The following is a 22685-nucleotide window of genomic DNA, read 5'->3' as shown; positions in this document are numbered from 1 at the left end:
TAAGAATCACATGAGTAAAGTTTATGAAAGGAATCTCACATAATGTCTGAAATTAAACAGATACTTAATAAATCCTTGGTTGTTACTATTATTACACCTATTCTACTTCACTCAATAAAAACAACCCACCCTCCAGTTTTATTAAAAAATCTGCATCATGTAACAGTTTTAAGCTCCAAAACTTTCTACCATTTCTGAGTTTCTTCATTTTTACTTTTACTCTTCTTCCTATTTGTCTACAAAATAGTGATCTTCTTAGTACTTAGATTCAGTACTTAATCTAAGTACTCAGTACTTAGATTCAAAATGTTCTGCAACTTCTTTTTACTGTCTTCGCTTCTACCACTGAACAAATAACTACACTTCAGAAGACATAAATTCAACATAAGCTGCAAAGAATTCCCACAGATAGAATCCCTCCCTTGACCCCTCACTACAAGTCCATGATCCAAAATTATAAAACTCCACACATAAAACCGAAAATGGACAGTAAGTGAGAAATTGTAGACAAAAGGATAACAAGAATAAATTCTTTAAAAACTCTAGATAATAATCATGTAAGGATTTTGTATAAAATAGTTTATTTAAAATGATAAGACATAAAAAGAGGGAGCAAAAACATAAGCAAAGAACAAGTAACTATCAAAAAACATTTAGCAAATTTGGGGGTGCCTGGATAGCTCAGTTGGTTAAGCATCCAATTCTTGATTTTGGTTCAGCTCAAGAGTTTTGATTCCTGATGGGGTTGTAGAATATAAAGAGCACTACTCCTATTCTTTAAAAAAAAAAAAAAAAAAAAAAGCCAAACTCTGAATTCATGATTCTTGTTAAAACCAGAGAGGAAAGGTTACAAGGCAACCAACTATCCCCAAATCTAAGGACAGATACGGCAGATGAAGCCAAAAGTTGTTAGAATGATTCAGCTGGAATATTATTAAATTGGTTGTGGCCAAGTGTTGGCTGGCTAGACAGCAGAGTTCACAAGCTCTTATACACTTTTTCTTCATGGACCCAAAAAGGTACACACAAAAAAGACTGATGAGAGTCTTAAGAAAGAGATCTCCACAGCATAGGCTTGAGGGAGAATAGCAGGCAATGGAGAAGGAGCACTAAACCTTCCCTCCTCTAGGGAATAAAAGGTTTCACAGGCTTCACAGGCCAAGAAACACTGTTGCCCCTGGAGCACTGGGGAAACCACTACACCTGAGAATGGGATAGGACTATATTGTGGGCCTAGGACTATGCTGGTGGTCAGGTGGAGCACTAAGAAAGTCAAACACTCCAGATCCAGGGACACAATGCAGCCTAAGACTGAGGCTTTATCAGAAAAATGGGGAAGACTTCTGCCCCTCCAACTTCCTGCAACAAGTAACAGTGGAACACCCTGGAGACTCTCTCTGAAATGCTGTGTAAATGGAAGAACTAAAGACACTGAGAAAACCTGCTGGCAAACCAGCCCCCAATCTAAAAATAAGATAATGCTAGAGGAATTTGAAGGCTGTGGTGCAATGAGGGTAACCACAGAAACAACAAACCTCAAACCCAGCCCAACTCCTGACTATATTAACTCAAATCCCCCACATTAAAGGCCTAGCAGAGGAAAAGGTATGCCCATTTCCAGGCATTAAAAACTACTTACCTTAGTCTATTGTCCTACTCAATATATTCAATTTTCAGCAAAAAATTACAAAGCATAGGAACAGGTACGAAAAAACAAAACACTACCAAGAGACAAAGCATTCCACAGAATCAGCCTCACATATGACACAGATATTAAATTACCTGACAGGGAATTTACAGTGACACTGATTAATATGCTAAAGGCTCTAACAGAAAAGTGAAAACCATGCAAGATCACATAGTTAGTATTGACACAGAAATAAAAACTGAAAGAATCAAACGGAAATGCTAGAAATGAAAAACACAGTAATATATTTGAAGAATGCCTTCAATGGCTCATCAGACAACTCACAAAGTGGAAGAAAGAATCAGTGAACTTAATTGTAAGTCAACAGAAATATTTAAGTCAAGAGAAACTGAAACACAAAGGGAACAAATAATGAGGGGGAAAAAAGAAGAGAACATTCAAGAGTTACTATCAATATCAAATAATCTAATATATGTGTAATGGGAATCCCAGGAGGAGAAAAGAGTATGGGTGGACAGAATATATATTTGAAGAAGAAACAACCAAGAATTTTCCAAATTTCATGGTAGACACAAAGCCAGAGGGCCAAGAAACTCAGAGGAAAAAAAAAAACAAAGCAAAAAAGTACATCAAATCATTTCATCTTCAAACCGCTAAAAATAAGACAGAAAACATCAAGGGTGAGCAGAGGGACAAATACATTACATGCAGATGAACAAAAACAGAATGACAACAGAATACGAAAAATCCAAAATATCAGAAACCTGAATCTAGCCATCTGAACATGTTGCGTACGTCTCTGTATGTGTACTGTATCATACACTTGTTTGTTTTTCAGTATTTTGATAACCATACCTCAATATAACTGGTTTGCTTTGCAATCCTATGTATTTTACTTTATGCATTAAAAAACATTATTTTGAGAAAGGGCCCAGAGGGTTCAGACTGCCAAAGGAGTTTATAGTATAAAAAAGAGATAAGGATCCCTGTCCTGAAGAAACTCTCAGAGCTATCCACAAGGAAACATGTACAAGAATGTTCAGAGCAGCAATATCTGTAAGAGCAAAAACTGGTACACAGGAAGAAGAGTGGGGCTCAGTAAACTAAGGTGGACTCCCTAGGTGGTATTTTCTAAAAGGCACTGCAATGAAGGAGCTGAAATGTATCAACAAGGACAAATCTCTTAATCTGGATGCTCAATATGGATCATCATCAGTTCAAGCACTGGCATTTAGGAAAAAGTACTTTATGTGATTCTTCTTCCAGCAAAATCGATCCAAAATCACACTTAATCAGGTACAATTCAAAATACAAATCCTTAGGAAGCCTTTTCCTAAGCCATCTAATAGGAATTAATTTTGCCCTCCTATTTTCCACAGCAGTTTTCATCAAACTCTTTAATTACCAAATTTCTGAATTATACATTTTTTTAGATTTTATTGAGATATAATTGATACAGAGCACTGCGTAAGTCTAAGATGTACAGCTTAATGACTCGACTTACATTAATCAGAAATGATTAATAACCATCATGTCATATAGTGAATTATATTAAACATAGTTTTGTGCATGCCTGATTTCTTAGGTGTTAAGTTCTCTGATGGCTGGACAGTGTTTTGTATTCAAAAGTTCTCAAAACGATGTTTATGAATTTGATTCATTTATCACTCTTAAATAAAATCTGGGGTGGCTGGGTGGCTCTGTTAAGCGTCTGCCTTCCACTCTGGTCATGATCCCAGAGTCCTGGGATTGAGCCCCTTGTTGGGCTCCCTGCTCAGCAGGGATCCTGCTTCTCTTTCTCCCTATACCCCTCCCCCTGCTTGTGCTCTCTGACAAATAAGTAGATAAAGTCTTAAAAAGAAAGAAAGAAAGAAAGAAAGAAAGAAAGAAAGAAAGAAAGAAAGAAAGAAAGAGAAATAAAGGAAACCTGAACAATGGAAAACCTGAACAATGGCTTAAAAGCTGTGCTTGCATCTTTAATATGTACATGAAGATAAAATCTGTTATAAAAATAAAACTTCCCATTACAAAAGCTAGATTTCTAATTTTCATAATCTGTTATTTTTAATTTTAATGAAAAATACAAGAAAATAACTTTGAACAATGTAAAACAAGATATATTTAACCTAAAGGATTTACAGATTCTTGTTATCATGTTTGAGTTAGGATGATCATTTTGCACATAGGTATGCAGAATGATACCTGAGTTAACTATGCCCCCTACTGACTAGATATTTTGAAAACCAAATAACATTACAGAGAATACAGAATACGGTACACACAAATGTACCACGTAAAAATCAAAAGTGGTTTATAATGCAAATGAATTCCATAAAAAGGATTTTGCAGATCTTAAATCAAGTATATTTAAGGTAGAATTTATTACAGAAAGGGAAGATCTGAGAAGAAGTATAACTTTGGAATTAATGCTCAGAGTCACCAAATTACACATAAGGAAGAATCATTCACATTATAGTATATACCAATTGTTCTCAACCAGGGGAAATTCTGCCCCAAGGGGACATCTAGCAATGTGTAGAGATGCTCTGGTCATCACAACCTGGAGTGGGGGGTACAGTGATACTGGGGATCGAGTTGGTAGAGGGATGCTGGTAAACATCCTACAATGCACAGGCCAGTCCCCCAAATAAAGGATTACGTGGTTCAAAACCCATTTTAATAGTCAAGGTTGAGAAATCTTGCTCTACATGACTATTGCCTCTCAAGTTGTGCAACAAGGGAACAAAGTTAAATGTAGTTTTATGACTTGTTCAAACTTTGCGGACTAGGTCAAAGAAGACACTAAATCTCTGATATCAAAGACTATAATTTTTAGCCCTTTTTCTTTGGGCTAGGAAATTAGTCTAGACAGTTTCATATATCCATCTTTTAGCTCTATTTTAAGGATGATATAACCCGTGCATAAACTTTTGATCTGCTAATTGTTTTTGTTTTTGTTTTAGGAGAGAGAGTGAGAGCACGTGAGGGGGTGCGGGAGGGACAGAGAAAGGGAGAGAGAGAACCTTAAGCAGACTTCACAATCTGTCTGGAACCCAATGTGGGGCTTGATCTCATGACCCTGAGCTCATGACCTGAGCCAAAAATCAAGAATCCAATATTTAACCAATTGAGCCGCGCAGGCACCCCATGCTAATGGTATTTTTAAGATTTTATTTATTTATTTGACAGAGATCACAAGTAGGCAGAGAAAGAGGAGGAAGCAGGCTCCCCGCTGAGAAGAGAGCCCAATGCAGGGCTAGATCCCAGGACCCTGGGATCATGACCTGAGCTGAAGGCAGAGGCTTTAACCCACTGAGACACCCAGGCGCCCTGCTAATGGTATTTTTTAAAGCTACCAGGCTTTCCCATCATACCTGTGTTTCCATTTCCATCATTCTTTGTTTTATTTCTCTTATTTCTGCCTGAGTTTCAGCTTCTCTAAGTCGAATGGTCATCAGTTCATCCTGTAACTCATTCACAGCATTCTTCTTAGGTGGGTCTTTCCACCTCCCAGTAGTACGAGCTAAGTGGCGCTAAAAGACAAAAAAATATATTGCAACAAATATCCCACTATCAAAATAAGAGCTGACTTTCCTGGCACTTATTTCATGCCACTACTATATTTAGCACTGTGTATACATTATTTTATTTATCCCCATCAAACCTTAATATTTAGGGCACTATAATAGTCATTATCCAGGTCAGATGATGGAAATGGTGGTGATTAAGTAACTTTAAAAGGTCAGTATAGCCAACAAGTGGCAGATCTGGAATACAAGCTCAGATATAGTTCAAATCTGTTTATACTGTGGCAAATTGTAAAGAATACAATTTTTACCCTAAATTTATTTTAAGAGAGATTTCCACATTTTTAATGAAATCCCAAGGAAAAAAAATGGGGCCATTCATGAATTAAGGAAGGAATATTAGGAATGTTCTCAAAATATCCATGGTGAAGCATTAGTTTTCTTTTGTTTTTAATTTCCAGTTTATTGCTGCCTGACATTTCTGGGGAAAGAAAAAAGCTGTGGCAATGTTAAGGACTAATTTCAGTCTTTACTAGATGTAGCCCCACCCCAAATTCAAACCGAAGTCACTATTCTGAAATGGTATATAGTGTTTTTTTTTCTTCCCTCTCTCCCTTCTTGCTCTGTCTTCTAGACTCACTTTTTGTTTGTTTGTTCCTTGTCAACACTTCCCCTCATATGTGAATAAATTTGCAGGCATATAAATGCCTGATTTTGTTAGATAACCAATTTTCAAAAGTTTACAAAGGTATAGACAAATTTATGTTAGTGTCACCCTCTGTTGTTTCATACTAATGGATTTAATATCAACAGAAGAAATATGTCCTATATAAAGGAAAATTTTTTGATTCTTTAGAGAAGTTATATAAATCACAACGATATAAGACTTGATCTCTATTTTATCTGTTTTTTAATTAAATGAAAAAAAAGGGAGAAACAGCTTAAAGGTACCTTCAACTTATAAGTGCTCTCAGATTTCTATATTGAAAGAGTCCTTCTCATTTTAAACTCAAATCCTAGTGTTGATCATCAGCTACTTCAAATTCACACAAACTGGGTATTCAGGTTTCACCTGCTTTTTAAAAAACATATAAAATATAATGATATACCTGCCAGTGTTCCTCTAAATCCTTGACTTGTTGTCTAAGTTCTTTCAATCCCATAATAGCTTCTGCTTCTCTCAGTTTCACAGCAATGAGCTCTTCCTGAAGTCTTGCAATGTTATTCTCATCAGGAAAGGAGTTGTTTCTCTGAAGCAAGAGAAAATACAATATGGAATTTTTAAATTTAAAGAATAAAATTAAATAAAACATATGTAGTAAGAGCTATTTTGTCCCATATGTAACTATACTTAATTTTACACACTTTTACTGAGATATAAATCACAAACCATAAAACTTACCCTTTTAATGTGCACCAGTCAGTGGTTTTAACCCAATATTCACAGGGTTGTACAACCATCACCACAATCTAATTTCAGAACACTTTAATCACCCCAAAATGAAACCCTATACCCATTAGCAGTCACTCCACATTTCCCCTCCCCACAGCCCCTGACAAACACTAGTTTACTTTCTGTCTCTATGGATTTGTCTATTCTGGACGTTTCATATCAATGGAATCACACAATACGTGGCCATTTATGACTAGCTTCTTTCACCTAGAGTGTTTTCAAGGTTCATTCCTTTTTACTGACAAATAATATTCCATCGTGTGTATATGCTACATTTTATTTATCCATTCACAGCTGACAGAAATTTGAGTTGTTTCCACTTACTATTCTGAAAATGTTAGGAACATTTGTGTAGAAGTGTGTGGACCTATATTTTTAATTCTCTTGAGTTTATACTAAGGAGCAGAACTGCTACTTTTAAGAAACTGTCAAGCTTTTCCAAAGCAGATTTACTGTTTTACATTTCCACAGGGAATGTATGAGGGTAACTGTACTGAATTTTGAGGACACAAAAAGTCTAACTTGCTTTGCTTAATAAAACAGTAATCAAAGTTTTAAAGCAACATGAGCAAAATGTTTTTCAACATGGCAATAAGCTTACTAATCCCTGATTAGGACTCCAAACAAAGCATGGACATCATTCATATTTTAAAGATCTATGGAAACAAATTGTCCAAAGCCTGTTTTGTTATATTTTCTCAGCATGTCACTTTGGAAAGGAGTATAAAATCTTTAAACTTTTTATTATTCTATTTAAGAAATTAATACTAGGGTGATCTAAATATTTGCTTAAAGAGTACAAGATTTAGGGGCGCCGGGGTGGCTCAGTGGGTTAAAGCCTCTGATTTCCGCTCAGGTCATGATCCCAGGATCCTAGGATCAAGCCGCATTGGGCTCTCTGCTCAGCAGGGAGCCTGCTTCCTCCTCTCTCTCTTCCTGCCTCTCTGCCTACATGTGATCTCCGTCTCTGTAAAATAAAAATAAATAAATAAAATCTTAAAAAAAAAAAAAAGAGTACAAGATTTAGACTAATCTCCTGCTCTACTGAAAGACCCACCTTAGGACACAGGATAGCACTTATTACTTTGAGCCAGGACCAAGAGATCCTAAATTAGGCCCTAGTAAAATCTCCTTGAGTCAACTGAGGCACTACTGACATTTCAAGTACTGAATCTATGAAATTTTATAACTCTAAAATATTTCTAAAATATGACTATAAAATAGGACATGAAAAATTTAGCCCACAGAGATCATGAATAAAGCTATCCTTGCAAACTATACAATTTTATGATGGACTAAATATTTTCTCAATTGCATACCAGAAATTTACTATATATGCATAAAAAGAGAATCCTACATGAAGAAATTAACCATAGGAAGCATGAAGCCTTCTAATTTCCTTTCTACTATATAACACAAATAACAACAATGCTATTTAAGAAATTCATTTTTAAACTGGACCCAAGGGAATTTTTTTCTACCAAATATTCAAAACTGAAAGGTCAAGATTCTTATCTACATTATGGTACCCACAGTACTCCTAACTTAGAAACCTAATATTTTATTATACATTTTTTTATGGCATTCTTGGTGTCTTTTCTCAACAAATAAGAGAATGAATTCTCCAAAAATTATATAAAAATAGCAAGTATATTTCTAGCAAAATTATTTCGCTACTACTTATAGGTAGCTGGACCCTGCTTTATTTCAGTTTGAGGCTATCATGTTCATTATGTATAAAGCTTTGATTTAATAGCTAGATACTACCTAACAGTGAGAAGAACAAACTTAACATAAAGCCCAAGCCATCAATAATTTTACAGATGATAAAAAAGAGATACAGGGTTTGTGATCTAGAACACAGACTTTCAAGTCTGAGAATTTTAAGAAACCTAAAAGCATTTCTGTTTCTTATCTAATCCTTAAAGTTCTTTAGTCACCTTGAAAAGAGGAAATTATCTTCTGTAAGTACACCTTAGGCTAAGATCTTCCCACATATCCTGAGGTGGCTTACAGTAACTTGGAAAGTTTTTTTGTTGTTTTTTTTAAATTTATTTATTTTTATTTTTAATAAACATATAGTGTATTTTTATCCCCAGGGGTACAGGTCTGTGAATCGCCAGGTTTACACACTTCACAGCACTCACCATAGCACATACCCTCCCCAATGTCCATAACCCCACCCCCTCTCCCAAACCCCCTCCCCGCAACAACCCTCAGTTTGTTTTGTGAGATTAAGAGTCACTTATGGTTTGCCTCCCTCCCGATCCCATCTTGTTTAATTTATTCTTCTCCTACACCTCTAACCCCCCATGTTGCATCTCCACTTCCTCATATCAGGGAGATCATATGGTAGTTGTCTTTCTACGACTGACTTATTTTACTAAGCATGATACCCTCTAGTTCCATCCACGTCGTGGCAAATGGCAAGATTTCATTTCTTTTGATGGCTACATAGTATTCCATCGTGTATATATACTACATCTTCTTTATCCATTCATCTGTTGATGGACATCTAGGTTCTTTCCATAGTTTGGCTATTGTGGACATTGCTGCTATAAACATTCGGGTGAACATGCCCCTTCGGATCACTACATTTGTATGTTTAGCGTAAATACCCAGTAGTACGATTGCTGGGTCATGGGGTAGCTCTATTTTTAACTTTTTGAGGAACCTCCATGCTGTTTTTCAGAGTGGCATCACCAGGTTGCATGCCCACCAACAGTGTAGGAGGGTTCCCCTTTTTTCCACATCCTTGCCAACATCTGATGTTTCCTGACTTGTTAATTTTAGCCATTCTGACTGGTGTAAGGTGGTATCTCAATGTGGTTTTGATTTGTATTTCCCTGATGCCGAGTGCTGTGGAGCACTTTTTCATGTGTCTGTTGGCCATCTGGATGTCTTCTTTGCAGAAATGTCTGTTCATGCCCTCTGCCCATTTCTTGACTGGATTATTTGTTCTTTGGGTGTTGAGATTGCTAAGTCCTTTATAGATTTTGGACACTAGCCCTTTATCTGATAATGTTGTTTGCAAATATCTTCTCCCATTCTGTCAGTTGTCTTGTGGTTGTTAACTGTTTCCTTTGCTGTGCAAAAGCTTTTGATCTTGATGAAATCCCAATAGTTCATTTTTGCCCTTGCTTCCCTTGCCTTTGGTGATGTTCCTAGGAAGACGTTGCTGCGGCTGAGATCGAAGAGGTTGCTGCCTGTGTTCTCCTCAAAGATTTTGATAAATTCCTTTCTCACATTGAGGTCCTTTATCCATTTTGAGTCTATTTTCATGTGTGGTGTAAGGAAATGGTCCAATTTCATTTTTCTGCATGTGGCTGTCCAATTTTCCCAACACCAGTTGTTGAAGAGGCTGACTTTTTTCCATTGGACATTCTTTCCTGCTTTGTCAAAGATTAGTTGACCGTAGAGTGGAGGGTCTATTTCTGGGCTCTCTATTCTGTTCCACTGATCTATGTGTCTGTTTTTGTGCCAGAACCATACTATTTTCGTGATGACAGCTTTGTAATAGAGCTTGAAGTCCGGAATTGTGATGCCACCAACTTTGCTTTCTTTTTCAATATTCCTTTGGCTATTCGAGGTCTTTTCTGGTTCCATATAAATTTTAGGATTATTTGTTCCATTTCTTTGAAAAAAATGGATGGGATTTTGATAGGGATTGCATTAAATGTGTAGATTGCTTTAGGTAGCATTGACATTTTCGCAATATTTGTTCTTCCAATCCAGGAGCATGGAACATTTTTCCATTTCTTTGTGTCTTCCTCAATTTCTTTCATGAGTACTTTATAGTTTTTTGAGTATAGGTTCTTAGCCTCTTTGGTTAGGTTTACTCCTAGGTATCTTATAGTTTTGGGTGCAATTGTAAATGGGATTGACTCCTTAATTTCTCTTTCTTCCGTCTTGTTGTTGGTGTAGAGAAATGCAACTGATTTCCGTGCATTGATTTTATATCCTGACACTTTACTAAATTCCTGTACAAGTTCTAGCAGTTTTGGAATGGAGTCTTTTGGGTTTTCCACATATAGTATCATATCATCTGCAAAGAGTGATAATTTGACTTCTTCTTTGCCGATTTGGATGGCTTTAATTTCCTTTTGTTGTCTGATTGCTGAGGCTAGGACTTCTAGTACTATGTTGAATAGCAGTGGTGATAACGGACATCCCTGCCGTGTTCCTGACCTTAGCGGAAAAGCTTTCAGTTTTTTCCACTGAGAATGATATTTGAGGTGGGTTTTTCATAGATGGCTTTGATAATATTGAGGTATGTGCCCTCTATCCCTACACTTTGAAGAGTTTTGATCAGGAAGGGATGCTGCACTTTGTCAAATGCTTTTTCAGCATCTATTGAGAGTATCATATGGTTCTTGTTCTTTCTTTTATTAATGGGTTGTATCACATTGATTGATTTGTGGGTGTTGAACCAACCTTACAGCCCTGGAATAAATCCCACTTGGTCGTGGTGAATAATCCTTTTAATGTACTGTTGGGTCCTATTGGCTAGTATTTTGGTGAGAATTTTTGCATCTGTGTTCATCAAGGATATTGGTCTGTAGTTCTCTTTTTTGATGGGATCCTTGTCTGGTTTGGGGATCAAGGCGATGCTGGCCTCATCAAATGAGTTTGGAAGTTTTCCTTCCATTTCTAGTTTTTGGAACAGTTTCAGGAGAATAGGAATTAGTTCTTCTTTAAATGTTTGGTAGAATTCCCCTGGGAAGCCGTCTGGCCCTGGGCTTTTGTTTGTTTGGAGATTTTTGATGACTGTTTCAATCTCCTTACTGGTTATGGGTCTGTTCAGGCTTTCTATTTCTTCCGGGTTCAGGTGTGCTAGTTTATATGTCTCTAGGAATGCATCCATTTCTTCCAAATTGTCAAATTTGTTGGCGTAGAGTTGCTCATGGTATGTTCTTATAATTGTTTGTATTTCTTTGGTGTTGGTCGTGATCTCTCCTCTTTCATTCATGATTTTATTTATTTGGGTCCTTTCTCTTTTCTTTTTGATAAGTCTGGCTAGGGGTTTATCAATCTTATTAATTCTTTCAAAGAACCAACTCCTAGTTTCGTTGATTTGTTCTATTGGTTTTTTTTGTTTCTATTTCATTGATTTCTGCGCTGATCTTTATCATTTCTCTTCTCCTGCTGGGTTTAGGGTTTCTTTCTTGTTTTTCTCCAGTTCCTTTAGGTGTAGGGTTAGGTTGTGTACCTGAGACCTTTCTTGTTTCTTGAGAAAGGCTTGTATCACTATTTATTTTCCTCTCAGGACTGCCTTTGCTGTGTCCCACAGATTTTGAACAGTTTTGTTTTCATTATCATTTGTTTCCATGAATTTTTTCAATTCTTCTTTAATTTCTTGGTTGACCCATTCATTCTTTAGAAGGATGCTGTTTAGTTTCCATGTATTTGGGTTCTTTCCAAATTTCCTCTTGTGATTGAGTTCTAGCTTCAGAGCATTGTGGTCTGAAAATATGCAGGGAATGATCCCAATCTTTTGATAACGGTTGAGACCTGATTTAGGACCAAGGATGTGATCTATTCTGGAGAATGTTCCATGTGCACTAGAGAAGAATGTGTATTCTGTTGCTTTGGGATGAAATGTTCTGAATATATCTGTGATGTCCATCTGGTCCAGTGTGTCATTTAAGGCCTTGATTTCCTTGTTGATCTTTTGCTTGGATGATCTGTCCATTTCAGTGAGGGGAGCGTTAAAGTCCCCTACTATTATGTATTATTGTTGATGTGTTTCCTTGATTTTGTTAGTAGTTGGTTTATATAGTTGGCTGCTCCCACGTTAGGGACAGAGATATTTAAAATTGTTACATCTTCTTGCTGGACAGACACTTTGGGTATGATATAGTGTCCTTCCTCATCTCTTATTATAGTCTTTGGCTTAAAATCTAATTGATCTGATAGAAGGATTGCCACCCCAGCTTTCTTCTGATGTCCATTAGCATGGTAAATTGTTTTCCACCGCCTCGCTTTAAATCTGGAGGGGTCTTTGGGTCTAAAATGAGTTTCTTGTAGGCAGCATATTGATGGGTTTTGTTTTTTTATCCATTCTGATACCCTGTGTCTTTTGACTGGGGCTTTAGCCCATTAACATTCAGGGTAAGTATTGAGAGATATGAATTTAGTGCCATTGTATTGCCTGTAAAGTGACTGTTACTGTATATTGTCTCTGTTCCTTTCTGATCTACTACTTTTAGGCTCTTTCTTTGCTTAGAGGACCCCTTTCAATATTTCCTGTAGAGCTGGTTTGGTGTTTGCAAATTCTTTCAGTTTTTGTTTGTCCTGGAAGCTTTTTATCTCTCCTTCTATTTTTTTTTAAGATTTTTTTTTTTAAATTTATTTGACAGACAGATCACAAGTAGGCAGAGAGGCAGGCAGAGAGTGACAGGAGAAGGAGGCAGGCTCCCTGCTGAGCAGAGAGCCTGATGTGGGACTCGGTCCCAGGACCCTGAGATCATGACCTGAGCCAAAGGCAGAGGCTTTAACCACTGAGCCACCCAGGCGCCCCTCCTTCTATTTTCAATGATAGCCTAGCTGGATATAGTATTCTTGGCTGCATGTTTTTCTCATTTAGTGCTCTGAATATATCATGCCAGTTCTTTCTGGCCTGCCAGGTCTCTGTGGATATGTCTGCTGCCAATCTAATATTTTTACCATTGTATGTTATAGACTTCTTTTCCCAGGCTGCTTTCAGGATTTTCTCTTTGTTGCTAAGACTTGTAAATTTTACTATTAGGTGACGGGGTGTGGACCTATTCTTGTTGATTTTGAGGGGGGTTCTCTGCACCTGCTGGATTTTGATGCTTGTTCCCTTTGCCACATTAGGGAAATTCTCTACAATACTTCTCTCCAATATACCTTCTGCTCCCCTCTCTCTTTCTTCTTCTTCTGGAATCCCAATTATTCTTTTTTTTTTTTTTAATTTATTTGACAGAGTGAGATCACAAGTAGGCAGAGAGGCAGGCAGAGAGAGAAAGGAGGAAGCAGGCTCCCCGCCAAGCAGAGAGCCCGACGCGGGACTCGATCCCAGGACCCTGAGATCATGACCTGAGCTGAAGGCAGAGGCCCAACCCACTGAGCCACCCAGGCACCCCTGGAATCCCAATTATTCTAATGTTGTTTCGTCTTATGGTGTCACTTATCTCTCAAATTCTCCCCTCGTGGTCTAGTAGCTGTTTGTCCCTCTTTTGCTCAGCTTCTTTATTCTCTGTCATTTGGTCTTCTACATCACTAATTCTTTCTTCTGCCTCATTTATCCTAGCAGTGAGAGCCTCCATTTTTTATTGCACCTCATTAATAGCTTTTTTATTTCACTTGGTTAGATTTTAGTTCTTTTATTTCTCCAGAAAGGGCTTTTATCTCTCCAGAGAGGTTTCTCTAATATCCTCCATGCCTTTTTCGTGCTCGGCTAGAACCTTGAGAATCGTCATTCTGAACTCTAGATCTGACATATTACCAATGTCTGTATTGATTAGGTCCCTAGCCTTTGGTACTGCCTCTTGTTCCTTTTTTTGTGGTGAGTTTTTCCGCCTTGTCATTTTGTCCAGGTAAGAGTATATGAAGGAGCAAATAAAATACTAAAAGGGTGGCAAAGACCCCAGGAAAATGCGCTTTAACCAAATCAGAAGAGACCCAAATCATGGAGGGGAGTAAGGGGTAAAAAGAAATTCAGAAAGAAAAAAAATATATTAAAAAAAGAAAACAAATAAAGAAAAAATATGAAAAAGGAAAAATATATATATATATATATATATATTAGATAAACTAGTTAAAAAACGTTAAAAAAGAAAAGGGTAAAAGTTAAAAAAAATTAGAAGAAAAAATTAAATTAACCTCAAGACTAAAGAATCATGGGGAGAAAGCCATGAGTTCCGTGCTTTGCTTTCTCCTCCTCTGGAATTCCACTGCTCTCCTTGGTAAGCGAACTTGGTCTTGGCTGGATTTCTTGTTGATCTTCTGGGGGAGGGGCCTGTTGTAGTGATTCTCAAGTGTTTTCTGCTGAGGCTGAATGCACTGCCCTACCAGGGGCCAGGCTGAGTTATCCCCTCGGGTTCGCTTTCAGGAGCTTTTGTTCCCTGAACGCTTTTCGTAGAGTTCCGGAGGACAGGAATGAAAATGGCAGCCTTCCAATCTCTGGCCCAGAGGAGCCGAGAGCTCGGGGCCCCACTCCTCAGAGAACAGCGCCCAATTACTCCCAACACTCTGGCCTCCGGCTGCGCTCCAAGCTCACCGAGCCTGCGACTGGTTCAAGGTAACCCCAAGCTGAGAACTCACTCCTCGGCTCTGTCTCTGTAGCCGGCCTCCCTGCTCTAATACCTGCGAGCTCTGCGACACTCAGACACCCCCAATCCTTCTGTGACCCTGCGGGACCTGGGGCCACACTGACTCTGCGTGGGCTTCACCCTGGTTTAGCCTCTGGAGCCATGTCCCTCAGTGGAGCAGACTTTTAAAAGTCCTGATTTTGTGCTCCATTGCTCCGCCCTTTGCAGGGAGCCGGCCCCTCCCACTGTGGTCTATCTTCCTGTCGCTTTGGATTCACTTCTCCTCCAGTCCTACCTTTCAGAAAGTGGTGGATTTTCTGTTTCGAGAATTGCTGTTCTTCTCTTCGATCTCTCCCGTGGATTGTAGGTGTTTGCAATGGTTTGATAAGCTATCTAGCTGATCTCCTGCTACCGACGTAGTCTCAGCCTGCTACTTCTCCCACCATCTTGACTCCTTCCAGCTTGGAAAGTTTTAACAGTAACACTCAGTGAGGATTTTTTTCTGAAAATGTTTATGTATTAGTCATATCCTACCTCTTGCAGATGAAGGTATAATATTTGAAGACAACCGTTATTATGTATACCTTAAGTTTCTCTTCTTCAATAATTAAATATTCATATCAAATTACCCTGGTTATCTTCCTTTAAAAGGGCTCTACTCTTTTTTTTTTTACCCTTAAAAAAGGGGCTTTGAGTAGTATAGCAACAACAAATAATTAAGAATCTTATTTTCTTTCTCCTTTCCTCTCTTAGTTACTAATATATAAGGTTTCCAATGCATAAAAACACCAAGTCCAATTTAACTGTTTAATAAGTACATCTATCACATGTCCCTTCTAATTTGGGAGTGACGGTATTTATGTTGTTCTTACCTTCTCTATATCCAGGACTTTATCCTGCATCTCCTTTAGTGCACACTGAGACTCAGCTTCACTCAGACGGGCTTGGACCAATTCCTTCTCCAGTTGTAGCACGAAATCTTCATTGTAGTTGGAATTGCATTTATGCTATAAGTTACAGACATATAATGAAATTTTGTAGCAATAGGACCATGTACATATAATATAAATAAATGCAGTTACACAATACAGTTATTATGAGCAACCAAATGTAAAAGTTCCAACTACCCACAGCTTCTAGCTTATCTACTCCAAATAACTTTCCAAGGAATAAAAAAGTCCAGGTTTGGTATCTACTGATGCCACACATTATTCGATGTTGGTAACTGGTTATTATACAAATCAAATCCAATTCATGGAAGATAAAATCCCCTCTGATCTGTCCATCCATCCAGATACTAAAAATTTTTCCGACTATACAGACATACCCTGGACAACAGTGTAGCCATTAGCCACATGTGGCTACCCAGCACTTGAAATGTTGCTAGTGCAAATGAAAAAGGATGTAATTGTAAATATAAACTAAATTTTGAAGACTTCATATGAAATAAAAAGGCAAAACACCTCAATAATTTTTATACTGATTATAGGTCAAAATAATATTTTACACACATTGAGTTTAATATTAATTTTGTCTAATTATTACTCCTTTTAACACAGTATTTTAAAATACATATGTGGCTCACATGATATTGATTTGGAACAGCACTGCCATACACCACAGAAATATGCATTTACTGAAAATTCTATTTTCAAATAAAAATGTTTAAATAAAAATAAGGCATCTACAATAACATGAACCATCCTAAATCCCAACAGAATAAAAATGTCTTTACTCTTAGAATGTAGAGCTCTTCAAAGATATGCATGAAAATCACTGCTGGAAACAGAGATAAAGAAGATGCTGTACAAAGAAATTAATCAGGGAAGCACGAAACCTTTCCATTTCCTTTCCTTCTCTTTAATGTGAATACCAATGCAGCCACTTAAGAAATCCCTTTCTAAACTAGTTTCTATAAAAAGCTGTTCCCAAAAAAGCAAAAAGAGATCAATTCATCATTATGTAAGACTTCCTAAAAGAAACTATCAGTTCACATTTAATTCACACAGTAAAGAAAAGAAAGAACTCAAAATTCCAAAATAGTTACAGAGAGTCATCTCCTATTAAACTAGCTTGAGTAAAGAATAGTTCCTCTCACTCTTTAATACAATAAGACTGATGTCAAAATAAAACTTTATTTAAAAACTATGAAATGTTTAATTAAAATATGATACTCCCTTTTCCCAGCTACCCAAAAAGATGATTTTTTTAAATGAATAGTTTACTTATTTTAAAAATGAGGACTTTTTGATTCAATGTATTACAGATTATTTCTCCTAGGAATTTTCTGGTACTATTAAAACAGTATTTCTATACAAGGAGTACATCTACAACACGGATATCACTTTAGTAAATACTTACCTTACTAAATAGGGAAAAGGCACTCTCTCTTTTGGAATGACCACATCCAAAAGGCAGGTGCCATAATTTTTGTTTAATGAGATCATGGTTATTTCAGGAGTAATACTAGAATTTTTTGCCCTAGTGTAAAGCCTGACACCTATAGTCCACGTTTGTTTGCCAAGATCCTATATCAGGGGATCCCCAGGAAAACACCAAGCCCAGGCAGCCCATATGAGAATGGAATCACAGGATCTGGTATAAATCAGTTGATATAACCAAGCACCCCCCCCAAACCCCTCAAAAACAGTACTAATATTGGAAACACATTTTTACCAAGAAAATTTACAAAACTTCTAATTGCCCTCTATTATTCAAGGGATAAACTCTAAATTCCATAGTTTACACAGGTTATTTCTCCTTTCATACTTCCCACTGAATGGAGGTTTGTTCCTCAATCCACTGTAAACTAGCTTTAGTTTTCAACCTTATTGAAACTGTTCTCATCACTAACAACATCAATATATAGTAATGATATAAAAACTCAATGGTAAATAAGCCCGTTTATTTAGCTGTTACTTTACTATATTAATAATATATTAAATAAATAAATAAAATTAAATAATTAATTAAACTATATTAATACTATATTTACTATATTACTTACTTTACTATACTAGACAGTCTATGGAATTTAACACAACTGACCACACTTAAAACTTTTACTTAGATTTTGAGGTGCTACTCCTCCATAGTTCTACTACCTATCTTCTCTGATGTCTCTGCCAATTCTACTACTTGACATAGGTGTGTATGACTATATGTACATGTGTATGTGTCTATCAGTCCCCAGGGTTTTTCATATTGTGTTTTCTATCAATCTTCAGTTTCCGTATTTGTAGATTCATCCTATGTGATTTCGTCTACTATCTAATATAGTCTATATGCATAGGCATAGAGGGCATACACTAAATATTCAGAATGATCTAAACTCCACGAAGTCAGTTTCATCCAATTATCAATTTTCTAAATGGCAAATGAGCACCGTCCAATTATATTCATGTGCATTTTTACTGGACAAAAAATACTTTCATGGGAATCAGTTCTTAATAAGCATACAGGCTCACTATGCAGAGATTCTGCATTAGTGTTGTAACTTAGGGAGTTAGAGAAGGTTCTAGCATTTGTTTGGTTGGCTGAAACATGGACCAGAAGGTGACCATTGTGAGTGAACTGGAAATGCCAGATATGCCTTGGTTTAATGTGGAGGAAGGGAAAAGTGATGACAAAGAAATCCACAGAAGATGTAGAGACACCTCTCTGAATGGGCTAAAAAACATGAAGATATTTATTTGTGCCCCATGGGAATGCTCATCAAAGGGTGACCTCCACAGAGGATTTAAAAAATCAATTGGATAGGATGACCTATTTTATGTACCAGTCAGCCTCTTTCTTCAGCCATCCATCACTGTCCAATAGGCTTATGAACAAAGCAGCCATAGTGGGAGGGATGGAGGTTATGCGTGGGTTCAGCAACATAGACTTCCATTCACTGAGGTTATGGCCACTGCTGGGAGTCTAACCTGCCAGCAGCAAAGATTAACCCCGAGCACCTGATATGACATCATTCCCTGGGGTGACTAGCCAGCTATTGTGGCATGTTGCTCACACTGGACTGCTTTCATCATGGAAGGGGCAGCATTTTGATTTTACTGTTAAAATACTTTGGATATGGATTTGCCCTCCCTGCACATGAATGCTCTTGTCAAAACTACTACCTATGGACTTATAGAATGTCTTATTGTCATGGTATTCCACAAAGCATTGCTTCTGATCAAAAAATTCACCTAATATCAAAAAAAGTGCAACAATAGGCCCATGCTCATGGAATTCACTAGTCTTGCCATGTTTCCTAACATTCTGAAGCAGCTGACTTGACAGAATGGTGGAACGACCTTTTGAAAACTAAGTATCTCAGAGGTCTGGGGCAAGGTTCTCCAGAATGATGAATGTGCTCTGAATCAGCATCCAATATATGGTGCCTTTTCTCCCACAATCAAAATTCACAAATCCAGGAATCAAGAGGTAGAAATGAAGAAAATATGTGGAACACAGAAGATCCTTTAGGGTCTCTCTTAGTATTATCATGCCCTGTGATTAAGGTCAATGAAAAATTAGGAAGGATTACTAATGGCCTAGACTCCTCAGGAATGAAGGTCTGGGTTATCTCACCAGACAAAGAATTACAATCAGCTGAAGTGCTTGTTGAAAGCAAAGGGAATAGAGCGGATAGTGGAAGATGGCAGTTATAAATAGTAGCTATGACCACATGACAGAAATGTGGACTGTAACTGTCACGAGTATTCCCTTCTAATTTTGCTATGAATATGTGTATGTGTGTTTTCATTCCTCTTTTACTTCCTTACAAAGATGAAAGGATTTTATATCAAAGTATTTAAGAATTGTTAATTTTACATCGTAAGATATCAAGAAAACACCACTGAAAGACTTTTATTTCTCTTCTGGGGAAGGCATTAGTGCATTTTCAGCTGTGCACAGGCTGATTGTGTCATGTTAGGCAGAATTACGACCTTGTTGTCTTTATGTGGAGACTAAGTATGGTTGTCAAGTTGACAAAGGTTGGACTTATGATGGTTAATTTTGTGTGTCAACTTGACTAGGCCATGGGGCCCAGATTAAACATTACTTCTGGGTGTGTCTGAGGGTGTTTCCAGGTGACTCAGTAGATTGCCCTCCCAATGTGGGTGGGCATCATCCAAACCACTAAGGGCCAGAAGAGAATAAAAATCGAAGGGAGGATGAAGGGAAGATTCACTTCCTGCCTGCCTCCTGAGCTGGGACATGGGTCTTCTTCTACCCTTGGACGGGAATTTATACCATCAGCTTCCCTGGTTCTTAGGCCTTTGAACTGTAACTAGAATTATGCCACTTGCCTTGTATAATAATAGTTTTTTCAAGTGCTTTATTTTTTAAAGATTTTATTCATTTATTTTTTGACAGACAGAGATCACAAGTAGGCAAAGAGGCAGGCAGAGAAGCGGGTGGGGGGGGAAGCTGGCTCCCTGCTGAACAGAGAGCCTGATGCATGGCTCGATTCCAGGACCCTGGGATCATGACCTGAGCTGAAGGCAGAGGCTTAACCCACTGAGCCACCCAAGCGCCCCTTTTCGAATGCTTTAAATGTGACAGTAGATATGTACCATATTTCCATACTATTATAAATTTTATTTATTTTTGAAACAAATTGATTTTATAGGTTATTTTTGCAACATTCAGTTACCCTATGCTTAACATACAGTATAGAGGGATATAATAATAATAGTAATGGAGGGGTGTTATTTAATCAAAGCACAATTGACATATTAGTTTCAGGTGTACAACATAGTGATTCAAAAATTCTATGCATTATGAAATGCCCACTACAGTAAGTGTAGTTATCATCTGTCACCATACAAAGTTACTATGATTGACTGTATTCCCTGTACTGTTCTTTCATGTTGTTGATTTTTCCTTCCCTTTTTTTGGTGGGGGAGGGACAGAGGGAAAGGGAGAGAATATCTTAAGCAGGCTCCAGGCCTAGCATGGAGCCTGACATGGGGCTCAATCTCATGACCCTGAGATCACGACCAGAGCCAAAATCAAGAGTCAGATGCTTAACTGACTACACCACCCAGACATCCCATATTGTTGTTTTTGAACCAAGAGTTGACTACTTTATTCAGCAAATATTGCTTGCTCATTTACTATGAAAAGCACAATTTAGTTCTGATGGTACAGTAGCAAATAAGCCAAACTTTCTGGCATTGCTTGTATATATAGAAATAGATATTTTACAAATGAATTGCACAGTTAGTTATTTAATTAGAACTGTGATATATACTACAAAAGAGAATATAGAGTTCCATGAAATGTGTGGGTTCCCAAACAGGACCTATAATTATCAGGTTTTGAACTTAGTTACTTAATTTATAATTAAATTCAGGGAATATTTGATATATTTGTGTAGACGATCCTTTTTCCAGTTGGAATTTTTTTTTCACTTCATAATATAAAAAACCTCTCCAAATACAAATATTTGCTTTTCACTGTATCACTCATATATCCTTCAAATATTGAATGTGAGAATTTTTTTTGTTTTACTCAAGACACAAGCAAAAAAGATAACTAAGGGTTTTACTGTAACTCATCTTACCTTTGTAACTTTTATAACACCAGAAAAACATATGGGATTGAAAGGCAGAGACTTTACCTACTAAAAGCAATTTCTATTTCATTGGAGAGGGATTGCTGGTATCATAGAAACATAAAGAGATTCATTGACTCAAGTGAACTTGATGTTAAGTATAGGGAAGTCATTCATTAATTATAGACTTTTGAATAAATTGTTCTTTGTTGGCTTATTAGCCATCATAATTGTAGCAGTTTTCATTTGATAAGTCACATATTTGTCGAGGTTACGAATGTCAATATGAAATAAACTTTTCTAAGAATATATTATAGGGGCACCTGGGTGGCTCAGTAGTTAAGTGTCTGCCTTCGACTCAGGTCATGATTCCAGGGTCCTGGGATCGAGCCCCACGTTGGGCTCCCTGCTCAGTGGGGAGCCTGCTTCTCCCTCTCCATCTCCCCTGTGCTTGTGTTCCTTTTCTCACTGTCTCTCTCTCTCTGTGTCATAAATAAATAAAAATCTTTTTAAAAAAAAGTATTATAAGAATGTTACATGAGATGTTTAGATTATTTTTAGATGCTTAGATTTTTAAAATTTTTTATTAAAGTTTTTTTTTTCTTTTTATCCATTTGAGAGAGAGAGGGTGAGAGAGAACATGAGAGGGGAGAAGGTCAGAGGGAGAAGCAGACTCTCCATGGAGCTAGGAGCCTAATGCGGGACTCGATTCTGGGACTCTGGGATTGTGACCCAAGCCGAAGGCAGTCACTCAACAACTGAGCTACCCAAGCGCCTAGGTGCTTAGATTTTTAATATTATGTCATTAATTCTTAAGATAATATATATTAGAACAGTATATTAATTTCTTAAAAATAGTATTTCAATCCTTAAATGGCTTGAAAGTTTAAAAACATGGGCCCTGTAGCCCATAGTCCAATTAAAAGAGGTGGCAATTGCTGTATGACTTTGCTAGGTTTTTTTAGTTTTCTTCATAAAAACAAACAAAGCACCCTGTCTTATAAATAACACTTTCTGTCACTACCAATTCTACCTAGTTCTAAAACATTTCCATCAGCCCAAGTAAAACCTCTTATATATTAAGCGGTTTCTCACCCTTTCCCACCCCAACCTTTTGGCAAACACCAATCTTCTGTCTGCACGGATTTACGTGTTCTGGTTACTTCATATAAATGAAATCATATAATATGTGATCTTTGTGTCTGGCTTCTTTCACTTAGCCTAAGGTTTTGGAGGTTCA

The 22685-nt window shown here is 37.3% G+C and overlaps 1 protein-coding gene across 5 annotated transcripts in view; it reads right to left on the bottom strand.

The window, feature by feature from the left end:
- Positions 1 to 22685, bottom strand: part of EVI5 (ecotropic viral integration site 5) — a 187713-nt gene that overhangs the window by 73509 nt on the left and 91519 nt on the right. For all 5 annotated transcript variants that reach the window (XM_047726159.1, XM_047726161.1, XM_047726162.1 and 2 more), the window contains 3 exons: positions 15774 to 15908; positions 6285 to 6425; positions 5023 to 5181 (listed from right to left, as the gene is read on the bottom strand). In XM_047726159.1, the coding sequence (XP_047582115.1) occupies positions 5023 to 5181; positions 6285 to 6425; positions 15774 to 15908 (435 nt within the window). The remainder of the gene's footprint in view (positions 1 to 5022; positions 5182 to 6284; positions 6426 to 15773; positions 15909 to 22685) is intronic.

This window comes from Lutra lutra, chromosome 4, assembly GCF_902655055.1.
Source record: "Lutra lutra chromosome 4, mLutLut1.2, whole genome shotgun sequence".
NCBI classification, from domain to species: domain Eukaryota; kingdom Metazoa; phylum Chordata; class Mammalia; order Carnivora; family Mustelidae; genus Lutra; species Lutra lutra.
This window is presented reverse-complemented; position numbering and strand designations above follow the sequence as displayed.